The sequence below is a fragment of the Pleurodeles waltl genome, chromosome 11 (genome assembly GCF_031143425.1).
Source record: "Pleurodeles waltl isolate 20211129_DDA chromosome 11, aPleWal1.hap1.20221129, whole genome shotgun sequence".
In the NCBI taxonomy this organism is placed as follows: Eukaryota; Metazoa; Chordata; class Amphibia; order Caudata; family Salamandridae; genus Pleurodeles; species Pleurodeles waltl.
In genome coordinates, this window is record NC_090450.1 from 476,871,646 (window position 1) to 476,892,068 (window position 20,423).

General features: G+C 42.4%; 1 protein-coding gene across 7 annotated transcripts in view; it reads right to left on the reverse strand.

The window, feature by feature from the left end:
• The window catches only part of LOC138265795 (nuclear body protein SP140-like protein), a 637,415-nt gene that overhangs the window by 143,227 nt on the left and 473,765 nt on the right, over positions 1-20,423 (reverse strand). For all 7 annotated transcript variants that reach the window (XM_069213830.1, XM_069213831.1, XM_069213828.1 and 4 more), the window contains 2 exons: positions 10,139-10,204; positions 1,966-2,084 (listed from right to left, as the gene is read on the reverse strand). In XM_069213830.1, coding sequence (XP_069069931.1) covers positions 1,966-2,084; positions 10,139-10,204 — 185 coding nt within the window. The remainder of the gene's footprint in view (positions 1-1,965; positions 2,085-10,138; positions 10,205-20,423) is intronic.

The following is a 20,423-nucleotide window of genomic DNA, read 5'->3' on the forward strand; positions in this document are numbered from 1 at the left end:
TGTTTACATGTTTGGCTAGAAATCCACTAGGTAAAGTTCTCCAGTGGGAAAGGTTTGCTGAACAATGGAACTTGTTCTGAGATACTTTGCGACCAGCTGGTACGCCTGGGCATTCTTTTGTGGGCTCTTCTTTGTAATAAAGCTAGGGATTGTTCCTTTAAATACTGGTGGCCAGTTTTGCCAATTGTGTAAAGTGCATCTTATCAGACATTATAGTTGTTGGCTTGCAGAGGACAGTAACAACACTGGGAACCTATTGCACGTCCACTAGTGTGTTTTGCTTACAATAAGATAAAGATGGTTGTTTTTTGTCTGGAAGATTGTGAAATCGGAGCAATGGTATTTGGATAAATCAGCACCAGAAAAAATATACAAATATTTTGGAGAATGGTTTTGGCAAGCGGGGTATGGCAACAATACAGTTTCGCACTTTTCAAAATCTGCACCACCCTCAACGTCCAAGAGAGTTCAAAGTTACTGTTTTACTGAGTCTTTTATTGCAATACCCACAATGTCCAACCTTCAGTAAGTAAGGTCACATTATACAGTTACATATATTTGTTTGGGTCATTTAACACTCACCATCTTGGGCTATTCCCCCATGTTTCAAAAAATAACCTGCTACTACAGTAATATTAAGGTTGGAATGTTGAAAGATGTACTTGTGTTTTCCGCTAATGACCATGTTGATCATTGCGTCAAGTACGATTATGTGGTGCTGAATATTATAAATGCCAATAAAGGCATAAAAAACAATTTGGATACCCGTAAGACGTAGGCATCAGCTTTGAGCTCGGCATTTTTGCGTTTGTGCAAAAAACATATGGGACCAGTATTTGGTCACTATTACATGTGTAATCTCAGTACAATTAACGCCCACATTAAGCTGCATGCTGACAGTATCTCCAGGCATATTTACTCAATGGGCTGATACAGCAGCTACTGATTGCTATTTACCTTCCGGGTGTTACAGTGCAGACTCAAATGTGTTTAAAGTTCACCCTCCAGGACCAAGAATGTGCTTTTGAAGGTAGCTTTTCTAATATTTGTTTTGAAGTTAAAGCAGGAACTGTAAAGAATTGAATTTGGCTTGAAGTTAACAATCATTCTGCTCTAACTTTCAACCATTCAGTTTGTGTATCTAAAAAATGCTCTGAAGAATTGAGAGTTTAGCTAGCTGTAGTCCACGTCACTGCCATAGTTGCACTTTTAAAGGATTATATTGTCCTAGGCTAAGAATATCCCTTAAGGAAGAGTTTGCCACACTGAAATACGAAACATACATGGCTAATTTGAGACTCATAAATACTGGGGTTCATCCAGGATTACTTGCGTACGCCACCAAAGTGCAAATTTACATGGCTCAGATCCTTCTATTTTTCCTTCTGGAATTTAGAGTGGGATGGAAACTTATGAATAGTGAGTGCCCAGAGCTGTTGGCTGGGTGGCTTTAATTCGGAAATGTTAGAGCACTTGATGAACCTTGGCCATTCTCGTTTAATCGTTTAAGGCTTAGGAAAAGTACAGATACCATATTTGTTTGTTTCAAAGAGAATGATACACAATTGGCTGCTTCATGAAATCTGTGGAATAAGCGCTGAAATCAATTCAACCATAGAGCTCTTTATTGGGTTTTATGTGTGCCTGATTCTTTACAGGTTCCTGTGCTGTGACACTATTAACAGATGCCTTGACTACGTAATTAACATTTTATGGCATCTCTTTCAGGGCCGCAGCATGTGTTATGACACAGCCTTTGCGAGCTACATATCAAAAATCGATTACATTTATTTCACTTCTTTTAGTGATTTTATTAATGTTTTGCAATTGTTAACTATACACTGAAGTTGGATTCTGAGTCACTGGAGCAGTGAAGCGAAAACGCCATCTGAGCCCTGAAAAGGGTATCCAAAACTCAGAAATGTGAGCACGACAAGGATAGCGAGAGGAATGCAATTTTCTCACCTGGGATCAGATGGTGGTGTGGGAATATGACAACAGTGATGAAAAGCTCTTGGACACCCATCGCAACAGGTGAGGTCCCCTCCATCTTCACACACAGCACATTCATCATCATTGTTCTGCTGCAGGAGTAACAAATTGCTTCACATTAGCAAAGGAATGGAATGAGCAGCCAATTCAACTTCTCTGTAATAAAAGGTAATGCACAGACTCATCAAGAGAGAGTTTTTTTTGGCTCTAAGCCTTCAGATCTCGAACATGGACTGACTGAGAAATCTGAGGGGCAATGAATTACTCGATGACTGTAATGCAGAAACCATGAGCCTACCAGACTGTACTCTCCTCGGTAGGTGATCTGTCTAATACACTTAACAAAGGTAGTGTTTACCCCTATAGACCCGTTTTACCTTTGTGACGCTTCACACCAAACAAGATAGAACACCTAACTCTTGAGGCTGAGTGACCTGGGTAAGTGCTGCCTTGTCCCACATTAAATGCAAGAAAGAACACACCAGTAAGTTATTTCAATGTGCTTCCACTTCACTCTCTGAAGTTTTATCCTGCTGACTGAAGATCCTCTGCCACGTGGTCATTGAAAAGTACCAATCAACTTCTCACGTACAGGTTTTGCAATTCATTACTGTGTATTTAACTAAATATTAACTGTAGAATTAACATAACTGTAAATCCATTGGGACTCTTTCCTAAACATTTTTTATGGAAACAACCAGGAATACAGTTAGTGCATATAAACAGTCTCTCACCCTATAAGTGATCAAATGGCATCAGTGGAATCGGCCATGTATCATAGATCGTGGAAAGGAGGGTCTCAAATAGCAAGAGGACACAAGAAAGACGAATGAACAGGAGGTCACTCGCCGGAGTAGGCACACGAGCAAGGGGGTTGAGGGGGCCTTGTCACGTGCAAATCTGTCAGGGACGACAGAGAGGAAGGTTTAGAAAGGCCGCTGCCTGCAGGGCTGTGAGTGGGGACTCCTTCCTGGGGACTGCAGCCATCATACTACCTCCACTAACTGGACTGGACACGCACACATCAAGCATGTACGCACCTGCCTTCCCCTGAGCATTAGAGACTTCAATATGATAGACTACACTGTGATCGGACAGACCAGGCAGTGCAGGACTTGAATATTTGGACCTCGCTGGTTGAGGAGATCCCTTCCAGAAGAGGCCATATTCGCTCACCTGCACAGCCATTCTAACCCTTCACCACAATGTCGGCGCATAGGTCAAAAAAATATGTCTCACTCAAGGACATGTGCTTAAAGCCTCTTAAAAAAACACTGGACCAGCAGTGAGTCTGTGTCTCTAAAGTACCTCATTTTTGGAAACATATCACTGCTGAACCCTGACAAAACCAGAAATGGACGATTCATAGGAGTAAGGTGAGTTGTAAGGTCTGTTACTAGACTCCCATTCTTCATTGTTTACAAATATATGAAATAATTAGAACCAAGAAATCATCATTCTTTCAGGGTCTATAAAATGGTACAATCAAGTTGTGCATTAATGACAACTTATCAGACCACTTGAATATTTAAGAGACAACTTGATATGTTAGCAACTGTCACAAGTTTAGCATTGTCTTATTAGGTGCACACCATATTTTGCACCTTATTTATACCTTACAGGCCTCATATTTTGCTTCATATTAGAAACAGTAGATTATATTTATACATTTGTGTGTACTATGGTGCGACAGTGCGTTGCACGTGTTCTTAGTTCTGATAGTGTGCCTTTAATTTATTTTCTCACATGTTCATTACTAGTAAAGTGTTTTATATAGTTGAATTGTATGCATTAAATAGTAGAAACATGTCAGTGGATATTCTGGTGTACTACATCAGTAATCATGGGAAAGTTTCTCAAAATGGCTTTGAGAATCGCCATCAAATCAGTCATCTCAACTCTCTCAGGGAGAGAGAAGCACTTTCAATGTCCAAGGAACCATTTGTTCTACACTCTGCACCAGTGCTACAGACAAGGAGCCGACTGGATTCTCATAAAGAGGGTACATAGTGGCTTAAAGTCTACTTTCAGCTATGCAACTAATGTGATACAATGGCAGACCATTCAGTGCTAATGATTATGGGCCAGGATTTATTAAGAAGGGAATCAGATAAAATACTATGCTGCTTGTGTTATTTCTTGGCTATTTGCTCATGTGTACCACACTGCTTTTAATATCTGTAGTATTTTGTATGTGTACTCTACACTAGAACAGTTTCTAATAAAACACCTAAAGTACTAGTGCAGATTTATTTTTTGTGTTCTCTTGGGAGAGACGGGCTGAAGGCAACCCACTTAAATACCTGTGACTCTTACTGGTAATGTTACGTTCCTAATGTGAATTCCCTTTGGGCAAGTTGATTGGAGTTTCATGGGACGTAACCTGCCCCTTCCTTCCGCTCTGAGTGGTAAGCAGGGGCAGCTCCTCTGCTAAGGCAGAGGAGTTTCGCCCCCCCCCCCCGCTTTTAGCAGAAGTGGGAGGAAAAATAAAATGACAATAGCAGAGCGTTATTATTATAATTTTATTTTTCGGTGAGCTAGGTTAGGGTGAGGCAGGGCTGAAGGGGGCTGGAGGGAGGAGTAGTTGGTGCACATAAGTACGCATGTGTGTTTGGACAGCCAAACAGACATGCACACTTTTACATTTCTGTATTGAACAGTTGGGAGAAGAAAGTGCACAGGGTGCTATTCCGTGTGGGAGCGCTGTAGCAGGGCGCTTACACCGATCACGGCACTGCTGTCATGCTGATGACAGCAGCATTGTGATTGGAGGGGAGTCTGGAAGCCTGTGTGCTTCCAGACCAGGAGGACGGAGGAGACGAACCTGTCTCCATAGTAGCAGTAAATGTTTTTTTTTTCTTGTTTTTTTATTCCCATCTCCCCCACTCCACCCCCGCACGTTCAGTGGCAGCCACCACTGGTGGTAAGTTGCCATATTTGCACTTCCATAGGGCCAAGGAGAGTCTCAGGTGTGCTCAGGAATTACCTTCCACCAGGGGCGACTCCTCTATAAGGGCAGAAGAGCTTTGCCCCCCCCCCATGCAGCAGCAGCTGCAAAACCTTTCAAAGAAAACAATAATAAACTGTGTTTATTATCGTTTTCTTTGAAAGGGGCGGGTCCACGGGGGTGACATGCACTACTCACTGTGAATGAATGTTTGGACAGCCGTCTCGGGCCGACCAAACACACATGCGCACAGGGCTCTCCCTAGCCCAGCAACACGGTTGCTGGGCTGGAGAGAGCCTGCACAGGCTCACAGTCTGCCTGGGAGCGCCCTGGCTGGGCGGTCCCAGCCAATCCTGATGCTGCTTTGTGCAACGTCAGGACTGGCCACAGGGCAGGCTGGGAGCCCGTGCCAAGAAGACGGAGGAGCGGAGCGGAGAGGCGCGACAGTGAAGAGGTACGTTTTTTTAAAATACATTACATTTTTATTCCCCCCTCAGTGCGCTGACCCGCCCCGTCGGTGCCCCGCGAACCGCCACTGCCTTTCACATAACACAAGATATTACCACTCCTACTTAGATGTCACCCTTTAAACAGCCCCTTAAAAAACTTTAAAATAATCAAAATCATAGTGCAGGTGGATAAAGGCAAAAAAGTGGAGGGACAAAAAAGGTAATAAGGGATGTATCAAACTAGATACCAAGGTAATCGTTCATACCAATCAGACATATAGACAAATACACACTTGATCATGATAGTGGTGATTATTTAGTCATATGAATATTTAAATTTGACACTTGATTCTTCAAAATAGTTTCGTTCCAGTCTTAATTTGTACACAACTCTTCATCAATTCCGTTGTGTGACAATGTTATAGAGCTAAAGTTAATGATTTGCTTCGAGTTATTTTGAAGTTATGTGATATAATATGCTTAGTTTAGACAATTCAAAATCACACATTTCTGGACATATGTGCACATTTGAAGGCATTTAATACAATTATTTTTAATATGTTTAACATGCAGATTCATAGTCAGAAGCAAGTGATTTGAAATAAAAAGATTTGTACAATGTATAAAAAAAAATAAAGATAATCAGCCCAGTTAATATCGCACTTCTAAGGATGTTCTTTTAACATGTTTACCTCATAAATGCATCACAGAAGGGTCCAATGTGCACATACGTTATGCGGAGTTAGGACAGCGCCTCTGTCTAGACTTAGGACCTCATTTATGCTTTATTTATTCATTTATTTAATTTGATGCTGTGCACGAATCACACTAACAAGGGTATCTCAGCACAAGAGCCAATAAAAACAGGGAGAGTGCCTGAAGGAGTTTAGAATAGCACGGGTTTTTGAGATTTGCTAAATGTACTGTATTTGGTTAAGGTGCAGACATGAAGTGGCAACTTTTTCCAATAGGTGAACGCCAGATAGGAAAAGGCTCTGCCCCCGCACCTAGATCGTCGAATACGGGGAATGCATTGTAGGGCTTTGTCACTGGAACACAGATTCCTCATCGGACAATATTGTGTAGGTTTCATATATAAGCAATTCGGGATTTTCCCCACTAAGGGATTATGAGTCAGGCAACAAATTTTAAATATAATTATTTTCCTGACCGGCAGCCAGTGCAGTGATTTTAAGAGAGGCTCTGAGGCAGTACGCAGAGAAAGATTGCAAGTAAGTTGCGGCACCGTGTTTTGCACAACCTGTAGTTTGGTCAGCAATGTCTCATTGCAGAAGCCAATATGGCGTTACCATAGTCCAGTCTGGTTACAGGGAGAGCCTGCACCAAAGTTTTCATGGCAGATGACTGAAAAAAAGGAAGTGCTTTCCTCAATAGGCACAACATAGAAAAACAGGTACCAGTTATAGACGAGACCTGATATTCATGGTAAGCTGCTGGTCTAACCTAACACCAAGGTTTTTTAGAACTCTGCTGAGAATAGGAGCTTTTCCTAATTCTGAGGGCCACCATTCAGGGATCCAAACTTGATGGGCATTCCCAAAAGTTTGATCTCAGTTTTCTCAGGGCTTAGCTGAAGATAGTTATCTGACATCCATGTTGCAATAGCTTTCATCCCGCTGGAAAAGCATTCCTTCACTATGTGAATATCCTTATCGAAAGAAATGACCAGCTGGGTGTCATCAGCGTAAAATAACACTTCAAAGCCAAAGGATTTAATTACTTTGGCAAGAGGGGTCACATATGTATTGGAGTAGGGCTCAAGCAGGAGGCCTGAAGGGTACCTTTGTTCTCCCGCATTGTCCTGGATTTGAAAGCCCCGAACGAAATGACTTGTGATCTGTCCACCAGGAAGTTTTGGAACCAGGATAGCGCTATTCCAAAAATTCCTATCTCTTCAGTCTTTGAAGTAGTTTGACATTTGACACAGTATCAAATGCTAGATCTAAGAGCATCAGCATGGAAGGTGTACCATATCCAGCATGCACCTAATGGAATCAGCTACGGTAAACAAGTCTGTTTAGGTGCTATGTTCTGATCTAAAGCCTGATTGAGAAGGATCCAAAACCTTGTTTTCTTCAAGATATGATGTCAGCTATCTATTAATCAGCCCTTCCAGCAGCTTATCTAGTAAAGGGATCAAGATATGTGTTGATAATTTGAGAGAATTTGCGGATCCATGTTGGTTTTTTTCAGAATAGGTATTACCTTGCTGATTTCCAGACCTCAGGAATTTTCCCTGTCTCATTTGAAGCACCGAAAAGCACTCTAACTGCCAGTGCAATTTGTTTGGACAGGAGTGCTACAATCCTGGGTGGGCACAGGTCAGTGGGAGAACAGGATTTAGTTTTTTTCTGAAGCTAACTGTATTTCATCCTGTGAAAAGGTCGTAAATTTGTTAAGGCTATAGCTATCATTTCTGGGAGGAGAATTAAAATTGACCTCTGTGATAGCCTGACCAGGCTGACAGACAAAGTTCAGACAAATTGCCTTAATCTTGTCCTCAAAGAAGACTACCAGAGAATTGCATGATTCTTGCAAGGCCTCCAGTGGCTGAGAGCAAGCCCTGGGATTAATAAAAGTTGTTCAGTGTTTTAAACAGCATTTTGGAAGAATTACATGCCTGACAAATTTGCATAGAAATATACAATCTGCGCACAGTTTTGATGGTACAATGGTACTTGGTTAGTGCATTTTTAAATGCCACTTTGTTGTCAAGATTATAAGTCAGGCCCCAACATCTCTCTAATTTTTTACAAGCGGATTTCTCTGATCTCAGCGCCTAGGTGTACCATGACGCATGTTGCCTGTGTTTAATGGTTCTGCTAGTTTTCAAAATGGCAATCTCGTCAAAGGCCGACTGCAACGAGTTCTGATAGTCAACCAGAATCCAATCTAATTTGAGTCTAGAAAAGTCAGTCAGTCCAGCTTTATTCAGCAATTTGTCATAAATACATATAAAAAAACCTCCATATACATTAAACAATTTGTTATGTACAATATATACAATACATAAAAACATTTAAAAATGGTAATTTCCTTTTCCCCATGCCTGAAGCAGGAAGTATCACTAGCGGAATGCAGTTCAAAGTATCACACAGTACCCTATATAGGAGCTGGCAATGGCTGCTACCTGGAAGCAGGGGCCAGTGGCCAAAAACCTAAGGGAGTGTGCCAGGCCTGGGCTCTTCTGGGCAATGACAGGGAAAGACGGGTCTGTCTTGGCCCGGTCTTCGCCCAGGCACATGCACCGCAGCACTAGCTAGGTGCTTTAATATCGCAGCTTCACCTTCTCTTTCTGGGCCCACCTTGAAGCCTTAAAGGAGTCTGGGGGACGTAGTGCAACACAGACACGGGCACTACAGTCACTGTCGTGCAGGCAGGAACCTGCTCTTCAAAACCTGCACTGCAGGACTAGTTAGGCGCTTTAATAGCACAGCTTCAACTCCTGTTCCCGGGCCCCGCCTTGCAGCCACAAGGGAGTCTGGGGCACGAAGTCCCACCCCAGGCCCCAGCACCAAATTCACATTTGTACGGGCAGGGGGCCACTCTTCAAAAACTACAGAAAGGTCAAGGGTGGAAGAAAAGGAGTGAGGAGAAACACAATGCCATTGGTTAGCAGCTGTTTTGTTGCCCACCAACAGCTTTTGAGACTTCTCCAAAGAAGGGATCTGAAAGCGAATCACCACATGACCGGTTCATGCTTTAGTGGGCCTGTCATCAAATGTCTGCAAAGGACTAATTTTTCCACCCCATCTGAAGCCAACCAGGGTTAGGATTCTACATGTAATGGGCTCTCGGATATTTCCCAAAACTGCTTCTTCCAACACCTCAAGAGCTCTTTCTCAGAAACTACTCAATGCCACTCGGCCCTCGATGGTCTGGTGGCACGGTGAACCAGGCAATATATTGTTTTTGCTTTACAAATAAAAACTGAGAGAGGGCTGTTTTTTGCTGGTGGGAGTTTGTTCACAGCGTGTCAGGTACAATGATATTTGTTTCCTCTTGTTCAGGAAAAATCTTGGCAGCTATGTTGTCAGAAGGTCCACTTTAAACAGGGTACACCTTTCTTCGCTATTTCCACCAGTTTAACCAGCAGTCATTGTTTTCCAGAATGCAAAAAGAACAAGGTGATGGATGTAATGCCTGAAATAATTTTAGACACTGGGGATCGCTCTGGGCCGTGTCACAATCCTTTGTTTTTTTGCCCACCATGCTACCTCATCTTGGAACCAGCCATATGCAAGACTGACTTGGATACAGCTGCGTCCAAACCGAGGTAGCATGGTGGGGAAAAAAACAATGGAATGGGATGTGGCCCGAGGAATTGCCAGTGGTTGAGATTAATTCAAGCATTCCATCCATCACCTTGTTCTTTTTGCATGGTTTTCCCAAAAGGTACTATGGCGATGGCAGACATGAAGTCTGCCAGTTTTTGGTAGACGATTCATCGCTGCTCACCTCTAAATTACCACTTTAAACTTTTTAGCTAGTTGTCCCTGTCAAGAGAGGTGTTTTCATTAAGCACTCCAAGAAGGTAAAACAGCAGTGTCTAGTAACCAATTTACTATGAATGCCCTTGCAAAGCATGAGAAAGCGTGAAATCACATATATAGCACACTATACATGAAGTATTCTCGAGGCCATAATGTTACCACAGTGCTTCACACATTTATAGCATCTGTGCGAGGGGCATAAAGTTGTAGAGATGTATGATGGAGTTTGCACCTACTTCTAAAGCGTCTTCTGTACACAATTTGCAGTCACAGGTATTTGGGTGAACAATCAGATATTTCTTCTGCAAATAAAAAAAAACAAAAGATAATGAAATGTTTAGTATCTTCTTCTGCTAAAGACAATTCATCATACTAAGTTTGAAATGGAGGCTTTCCACTAAAGGGGTTATCTACTTTACAGGGATGACAAAAGTACAAATTTTCTAGAAACTGCTTGAAAAGAACCACATAAACACATCACATTTGTACAGCCTGGATGAGACTAATATAGACTGCATAAAGACATGCCTTATGAGCACATTACGTTTGGGCAACCTGGGACCAATGCCTCTTGGTCAGAAGGTTTCAGACAGAATCTAGCAATGGGGAAAGAAAATGGATTTTCTAGAAAGCTGTCACCAAACATAGTGAGTGACAATGTTTAACAAGCAGTGAGCAATCTCAAGGCACTGGTCACCATTTCTGCATAAGATGATTTGTGCTGAGGTCGTAGGAGCTACAATGGCAATCAGAAATCCATTTTCCTTAGCTGGTGTTTCCTCTTGGCAGGATTTTCTGAAATATGTCTTTATGATCCCTGAATGATTTTTTCACACAAATATGTCCCCCTTAATACAGTAACGACCTACATATGAATCTGTTGTATTAGTGAGAGTGAACAGTCTGTCACTGGGATTGCTTGTTTTCCCATGCTAAGTACAAGACCTCGGCATACAGAAATGAGTTTACAGAAATTTGTATATAAGATTAATTGATATGAAATTCAGTGGTTGCCTATCAAATCCGAAGCAACCTCTACAGCATAGATATACAAACTACCCATTGGGGACAATGTTCTAACTGTAAAAGTTAATGTATTAATAGCTTAACAAACACTTAGATGTGCTGTGATTCAAAAGTATCTTTTATTTCTTACGTAACCATAAAGCAATTAGTATTTGCTGATATTGTTGTAGAGATTCCCTACAAAGAAGTATACCTCTTTGTGGGGCTACAAGAGGTTCTCTTCTGCTCTAAATTTGTTAGCATTGTTTTTATATATGTGATAGACTGGTATGTAAAAGCACTGCAGTGATCTAGCATGCTAGGACTATAGCCCACATTAATTTTTATATGTGGTTTTAATGAAGGAGCAGAACTTTTCTGAAATGGCTAGTCCTTTGTTGACTGTTGACTTCTGGCTGGAATGACGGGGAGAGGAGGCATCTTTCTTGCTAAGGTGACGTGGGAGGGTAAGAGGAAATCAGTAGGCGCAGGTGGGTTGGTGAACACAACGTGCTTTCCAACAGGCTCTTACACTATAACAGGGTTCTGTTCAGATTTCACATTCCATACCAGGGGGAAGGAGGAGAGAAGGAGCAGTTAATATCATTTTGGTAGTTTGGGCAGCTGGGGCAGTCTGAGGTGCTATGGGACAGATCAAAAAGGGTATGTGCATCTGCACTGGAGAAGCGAAGGCTTTATCTTTATTTCTATGTACGGAGAGCTATATTTAAACGGCCCCATGGCGGAGGGTGAGCCACTGGGAAAGAGCTGAAATGCACCACTATCCACAAGATATCGCGCATTTCTGTCCTCTTCCCCTGCACTGGTGCAGAAACTGCAGCCACACGCCAATGCTGGCACCCTTGCACCATGGTGCAAGGGTGCCTGTGTTGTGGGACTGATTGTTTTTGTGCAGGAAGGGTTACCTTCCTGCACAAAAACAATCGATGGAGGCACTTTCCTTCTTCTATGTGTGCTGCAGAATGGAAAAACAATATTAAATAATATTAATAAAGATATTTCTCCCTGTTGCGACACTCTTACATCACCTCTGGGGTGGCGTAGGCTTTTGACCCATTCCCAGGTTTGCAAAACCTTGTAAGTCTGGAAATACGTTAAAAGGCCATGCATGTTGCATGGGGACAGCCACGCAACACCCATGGAAATGCCTCCCTGACGCAAAGTAAGGCAACGCAGCAACTTGGACTGCGTTACCTTACTCCATATCTACAAGGCCATGAAAAGCTATGCACTGTGGCTTTGCTTGTCCTTGTAGATATAGTTGAGCAGCCCGCGCCACCAGTGCGTCACAAAAAGTGACACACCGACGGCGCAGGCCGCTTGTAAATATGGGCCTTAGTTTATTAAGTGTAATTACTTGCAGCAAACAGTCTCTGAGTTCCAACACCTCTACCATCTCCTGGATTCCAGTTCACTGGAAAAGCTCTGGGAGACCAGAAACTAGCAACAGTACTCATAATGGATTCCGCCCAGTGACAACCAACACACAAAGAACCCAGAAAAATAGTTTCCAGTTTGTCAGCTTTTATAGATTCAGGTGGTTTGCATTATTCTGCTAGACATCCCATGGTTCAATATCAAATCCAAATCGTAATAACAAGATCAATGGAAATTCTGTGGATTTGTGGTGTTTTACCTGGAAGCTTCACCTGCTCATTTCTAAAAGTACCCATCTGTAGCGTCTTTCCCAGCCTGGGTACCTGCCAATGACTATGCCACACACACAACGCTGGATATTACATATCTTTATTTATCTGCGTGTAACCGCAAACTCAACATTATAAACCTGCACTCACTTTACCACATTCTCACACCTACGTAACAGTTCTAGGGAGTTCATATGGAGCCAAAAGGGTTCTGTCATTCATAATTCACACATCACTACATCTCTCCTTCTGTTAAATAAAAAAATATTTTTTTTATAAAGATATAAAATCATAGTTGTTTGATGAGCCTTTGTGGTGCTCTAATTACTTGTCCCGATCATGTCTCAGGAAACTGGGAAATGGCAATAGTAGGATCCATGATTTTTATTATTAAAGTGATTTATTGTTATTATTAAAGAGTTTTGCAAAGCGCTCAGCAAACCACTTGGGGTTTCTCAGTGCTAGCAGCAACACGTCTGGTCTGTCCAGGTCTTGCTAACTTGAAAAACCGTCAGGGCTTCAGCTGTCTTTGAAACGTCATGAGGGAGAGACAGCTTCTCAATGGTTCTGGGAGGGTGTTTCACAGCAAATAGCATGGCTATTATTATTATTATTATTATAATAAAAATAATAATAATTATCATTATTATTATTATTATTACTTATTAAGGAGTTCATGATCAGCATTCGCCATGCAGGAGCAACAGCAGTCTGGGATTTTATAACTGTCCTTTCCAAAACAGTCTCTACATTGACATCAGTATCTGACGAGTGGTGATCCAAGTGCCTGAAATGCAAGGAATCTCACGTAATGGTTTTTGCAGGACGTTGGGCAGGATCTTTGCTGGTTACGATATGGAATGGCTCCGTATCAAATGGAGCATCAGACTTACATTTTCTCTGTTGAAGAACAACCACTTGTTCTCCTCTTGCAAAAACCAATGTCTTTTGCATGTGGTCACTTGTCTGCATAGGTCTTTATTTTCTTTTTATCATCTAAGTCTTTGGTAGAGGTTTTTTCCTCAGTACTTGATCTTGTGTAGGCACATTGAGGTAACTTGGTCGTCATTTCACTCTTGAGCACCAAAGTTGCAAGGCATTCACATGTAATTGAGTGAGGAGTCGGACAGCAAGGTTGCTGGGTAAAATTCAAGACAGTTTCAAGGTTGAGCTTTTCCAAGGAAGCATGATGAACATGATGACTGAGAAAGACTCTGAATTCTCAACTGTTGAGAATTGGGACACTGTCAGATTTTAAGATCGCAGGAATGCTCCATGTCACAAAGATGCAGTCTAATCTCTCGATGACTCTCTTGAGTGATAGATGAGAGATCTCCTATCAATGGAAAATAGGAGTATTCATCAACAATCATAATCAGGTGATGTCCATTGTCTAGAGGACCAAAACAAACAACAGCAATTCTTTCCCATGCATGCTTTAGCAGCTCTGACATGCTTAAGGGGTGTTGAATGGTTGTCGATGACAAGCAGTTGCAAAGGTGACAGCCTTTCAACTCTCTTTCAACTCTTTCATCAAGATGAGGAAACCAGACTTTGTCTCAGAGAGCTTGTTTTGTGGCAACGATTTCACAATGCCCTTCATGGCTAATTCAAATATCTGTTGTTGCAGACTGTTAGAAATGACAGTCAGGTTACCCCCTGTTCAAGCAAGGACCCTCACTCTAGTCAGGGTAAAAGAGAATCACTCTCAGCTAACCCCTGCTTACCCCCTAGGTAGCATGGCAGAGCAGTAGGCTTAACTTCAGAGTGCTAGGTGTAAAGTATTTGTACCAACATACACAGTAACTTAATGAAAAAAACTACAAAATGACACAACACCAGTTTAGAAAGATAGGAAATATTTATTTAAACAAAACAAGACATGACAAAAATCCAACATACACAAGTCAAGTTATGAATTTTTAAAGATTAAACTCAAAAATAGCGCTTAGAAACACAAAATGCTTCGATGAGGTGTTAACACGACATCCATGGAGTCGCGGACTTCAACGGGTCTGCAGCGGCGTCGGGCCTGCGAAGGTCGTCGCGTTCCAGCGAAGATTACGGAGTCGGTTGCAGGCGGCATCACCGGATTCAGCAGCGGCGTCGGTCCGAAGTCGATTTCCTTGGATTTCCACCAGCTTTCCTAACAAGGGCCCAGGGACTGGATAGGGCACCACTTGTCAGAGCAGGAGTCTCTCCAGAGACTCCAGGTGCTGGCAGAGAGAAGTCTTTGCTGTCCCTGAAACTTCAAACAACAGGAGGCAAGCTCTAAATCAAGCCCTTGGAGATTTCTTCACAAGATGGAAGGCACACAAAGTCCAGTCTTTGCCCTCTTACTCTGGCAACTGCCGGATAGCTCCACAAAGCACAGTAACAGGCAGGGCAGCACTTCTCCTCAGCTCTTCAGCTCTTCTCCAGGCAGAGGTTCCTCTTGTTTCCAGAAGTGTTTTAAAGTCTGTGGTTTTGGGTGCCCTTCTTATCCCCAATTTCTCCTTTGAAGTAGGCCTACTTCAAAGTAAAGTCTCTTTTGAATGTGAAATCCTGCCCTCCCCAGGCCAGGCCCCAGTCACTCCCCAGGGGGTCGGAGACAGCATTGTGTGAGGACAGGCACAGCCCTTTCAGGTGTAAGTGACCACTCCTCCCCTCCCTCCTAGCACAGGTGGCTCATCAGGAATTGCAGACTACACCTCAGCTCCTTTTGTGTCACTGTCTAGGGTGAGGTGCAACCAGCCCAACTGTCAAACTGACCTAGACAGGGAATCCACAAACAGGCAGAGTCACAGAAATGGTATAAGCAAGAAAATGCTCACTTTTCTAAAAGTGGCATTTTCAAACGTGCAATCTTAAAATCAACTTTACTAAAAGATGTATTTTTAAATTGTGAGCTCAGAGACCCCAAACTCCACATGTCCATCCGCTCCCAAAGGGAAGCTACACTTTAATCAGATTTAAAGGTATCCCCTGTGTTAACCTATGAGAGGGACAGGCCTTGCAACAGTGAAAAACAAATTTAGCAATATTTCACTGTTAGGACATATAAAACACATTACTATATGCCCTACCTAAAACATACACTGCACCCTGCCCTTGGGGCTATCTAGGGCAAGAGTGATGTGTAATAATGTCTTTCAGTTTTAGCATGTCACTACCTTGACTCATGGCAATGTTAATTTGCTCTAACAAAATGGCAGCTGGTGTGTTTGATTTCACAAAGAAGTTCATGTCGGCTGCAGCATCTTGAACAGGGTACAACACACTGTATAGGCACCCTGGAGAAATAGTCGGCAGAGTTTTGTTCTTTCCCTGGACGATGCACAATTGTGTAGTTGTATTCTTGTAATTGTAGACCCCAACATTCAATGCGAGGAGGCATCTTGGCCTTTGGATTGCCAAAGATGGTCAACAATGCTTGATGATCTGTCACAAGCATAAAAGGTTTTCTGTATAAGTACACATGGAAATGTTTACAAGCCGAACCACTGCTAAACTTTCTTTTTCAGGATGTGAATAAGTGTGTTCAGTTTGGGACAAACTTTTGCTTGCATATGGACAATATGTCTTCGAGCATTTGGGTGTCCACTGTGCTGTGCAACGTTGCGCCTAACCCGACTGGGCTAGCGTCAACAACAACTTAGGTATGGAGCTTTGGATTCAAATATGCCATTTGGGAGCGTTCCCACTAGCTTGTTTAATTTTCTTTAAGCTTTGCATGCATTCACATGTCCATTTAAATGAAACATTCTTTTTCACCAAGTATCTCAATGGAGCCCTAAGAATTGCAAAATCTTGTATGTATCTGGAACAGTAACTGGCCATGCCAAGGAATGAATGTAACATGGAAGCATCTTGGACTGGCAGATGACAATGCTTGCACTTTAGCTGAATCTTGCGTCATACCCCATCAGAAAATATATGGCCAAAGAACTTTAACAGTCTTATTGACTTCATGGTTTTCAGCAAAGGTAAAAGTTTCTGCAGGTGATGACCCACCGAAACTTAAGGCCTGATTTTGATCCTGGCGGAGGGTTACTCCGTCACAAACGTCCTCTGTATTACGATCCCCATAGGCTATAATTGGATTGTAATATGGCAGATGGATAACTGCCACGTTTGTGACAGAGAAACCCTCTCCACCGGGATGTAAATCAGGTCCGTAGGGCCTGATTACAACTTTGGAGGACGGTGTTAATCCGTCCCAAATGTGACGGATATACCACCTACCGTATTACGAGTTCGATAGGATATAATGGACTCTTAATACGTAGGTGGTATATCCGTCACATTTGGGACGGATTAACACCGTCCTCCAAGTTTGTAATCAGGCCCTTAGTCTTTTATTTTGAAACAGACCAATATGTGTAGAAAGGGTTGTAATGAACCTATAGTTATTCTTGAGTTCCCAATCCAAGTTCGATATCCCTTATTCAAATCAAGGTGAGAGAAGACCTTAACACCAATCATTTGTATTATCATGTCAGCAGTGTGCCGACCTGGATGTCGTTCTCTTTCAATTGCCCTGTTTACTTGACGAATGTCCACACTATGCGTACAGCTCCTTCACTGTCCTTTTTGGGAACTACAACTATGGGAGAAACCCAGGGCATTGGGCCAGTAAAACACTCAATGATATCATGTTAAAGCAATGATTCAAGTTCCTTTTCAACAGCTTCTTGTAAATGAAATGCAATTAGTCTGTGTCTTTGAGCAACAGGACGGACATCCTCATTAGTATGTAATTAAACTTCCATAGTCAAGTTTTGGAAACCCATGAAATAACGAAGGAAATGGACTTACTATTTTGTGTTGACTATTCACATTGTAGTTCTCTGAGATGAGTCCCATATCAGCAGCTGTGCTGAAACTGAGTAAACAGGCACTTGACATTGTAACTTGAAGCACATGTGAGGGCCCTTGCCCTTTTGTCGTCTTGTGTTTTATTGTTGCTAGGAATAAAACAATACTTTTCCATTGCATTGATGTAGCCCATGTGCATACTTTAGAATTCAATGGCGTCAGTCATGGCAATGAGACAGTTCATTATATTTCTCCTCAAGCACAATGTTTATTGACGCGCCACTGTCCATAATGAAAGGTATTAAACAACCATTTATTTTTAGTATAATCTTTAGACAGTGTTTGAATGACTTTGGTGCTTTTTCATGTCGTATTTTCTTTGACAGGTATTTTCTTCACATGTGGCCAGTCCAACAGGTGCACATTTTTCTGAAGTAAACATCGACAATGCACAATCACCTTCTTCAATTCCACTTAATATTGATACTGAAGACCTTTTTTACAATGATTTAGAAGATGATCAACTTCATTTGGTGTCGATTTGTCCCAACTAGTGTTATCACTTGGGCTTGTGGGCATGAAGAACATCACTTCTGGAATGTTCGGGCAGCAATTTTGTCTTCTCGCTGTGACGCGCTTTATTTTTTCCTTCAACTTGTAAATGTTACAAAACAGTTCTCCTTCCCACACCCTTGAAACACAACTTCTTTTTCTGTGGAGACATCACTATCTGTCCTTCAGCCTTGTGCTTCTGCTTGCTTTTCATATTCATGCTTGACTCACTTTAGGCACTTCCAGCCTCCATGTCCGCACCTTGTCGATCGACACGCTCTTCAGCTCTGGCAGCCATGAAAACTTGCTCCAGACTAAGAAGTTCTCTCATGCATTCATGGTCGGAATGAATCTGACTGGCATACATCCATAACTCTGAGACGTATTGTTTCCTCATCATTACATTTATTGAACTTACAGTGTTGGATGACCGTATTCAGTCTCTCAACAAATGCGTCAATTGTTTCACCTATTCTTTGTCGTTCTTGACTGAAAATGTACTTTTCATAATCTACATTCGGCATTGGATTGAATTTGCGATTCAAGGCTTCTTCAGTTTGACGGTATGTAACTGCGTCAGCTCCCAGCATTTTCTTTACGAGTTCTTTTACACCCTCACCAGCAAGATTCTTAAGGTATTTGATAATCTTCTTGTTATCTTTTTCTTCGAGTGCATCAATAAAATCATCAAATGTCCCTATCCAAGCAGTCCATCTATCGCCAATATTTAGCTTTCTGGCAATATCAAATGGTGGTGGTTTCAGGAAGGCCGCAGCAATATAAATTTTCAAGGGATTTACTGATACCGAGAATGGAGTTCTCTCTGACTCCGTTTGGCAGTCTTGGTGAACTCGTTCATACACACCATCTCTGAGGCCTTTCAACATGCTGGCCTCTGGGTCATCTTCTATAACTGTGGGAAACATGGCCTCTTTATTGGTCTCCTTGGGAAGAACAGCCTTTTACTTTTACGATCACTGCTTCAGATATGGACAGCTCCGTAAGCATAACCCTGGGCGCTTATCCTTGGGCCACTTCCCCACTGATGTGGCATGATGACTCTCTTTAATTGGTTCAGGTAAACAGATAACCTTTTGTTGTATCGGAATTGCTGTGTTTTTCAGGTGCCCTTTTGTGTTGTTTGACAGCTGGTTGATCTCTGCCTCACAGCGCTTCGGATTGCAGCGTCATCCTGTAATTTTCTGTCATTACTGGTTGTATCCACATTCAGCATCATCGCTCCATGTAATGTATAGCTTTATGTTGTGTAGAACTGTGATACCTCTCTTTACAGCCTTGTCAGCAGGTTTCTGGTCAACAATGTATAGACTTCTCAGTGAAGCTTTCTTTATCTTCAAATGCTTCACATCGGCTAGAGCTGTGCTTTGACTCCGCATACGCCAAACACTGATTCTGCACTTTCACGAAGGCACAGGTAGCACGCATAAGCAGTTTGCTTGGACCATGGCAAACTCTCTGGGAGAGCACTGTTGATCTTCGAGTTACTTTTCCCCTATCTCATCGCCACATGTAGCATCTTTCCCAGCCTGGGTGCCCTCCAATGACTACACCACATGTGGGACTGGATATTACACATCTTTATTTGTCTGCCTGGAACCACAAACATTCTAAACCTGCATTCACTTCCCCACATTCCAACACCTACTTCACAGTTCTACGGAGTTCATCTGGAGCCAAAAGGGTCCTGTCGTTCATACACCACCACAGCCACCCCCCCCCCCAACTTGTAATACCTGGTAACTCTGCCCCCAGAGTTACTTATTCGCCTGGTCTTGGACATTCTGGGATACTAAGTAACCAAGCATTATTCTGGGTCATTAGTAATGGACCTTTGGTGTCCAATTAGGTGCATGTCTTTAATGAGACTCTGTTAGTGCCAAGTAACCCACAATCTAATTCTCTGTTGAACACTGTTCTGTAGAGGACTTGAAACCAAACAGCATCTATTTTTCACTTTCATAACGCCTGTGAGTTCCCCTTGTATTCTGATGGGTTTCCCATTCACACCAGCAGCTCAAGAGGGTATATAAAACCTAAGATCTGACTGTGTAAGAACTAAAAACAATGGTTACATAGCTTGTTAACACAGATCGAAAAGAGTCAGGAAAGAGACTGGCATAGGTGAGTTCCAAGTACGGTTCTATAAAAGGCATAAGGTTGAGCATATCAGACATTAGGAAGAGGGAAACTCCTACATGTTGAAAAAAGAGCAAAAGTGATGACTTTGCTGATAATGTAGGAAGCGTGTAAAGGGCACGATCATGCAATAAGAGTATCCTCTGGCTAACAAGTAACAGAACCAGCCGGGGAAAATAAAGTAAACAAGCACTGACAAAGCCAATGGGTCTCGCCAATCTGAGAGCTACAGGCGTTGTCAGTGTTAATGTCTTTAGGCACATCAGTGCAATTATGCACGCTTGGTGCTAGGTGAGGCCTGCCGTCCTCACAGTGTCATCAGCGGAGCATGTAACGTGCCCCT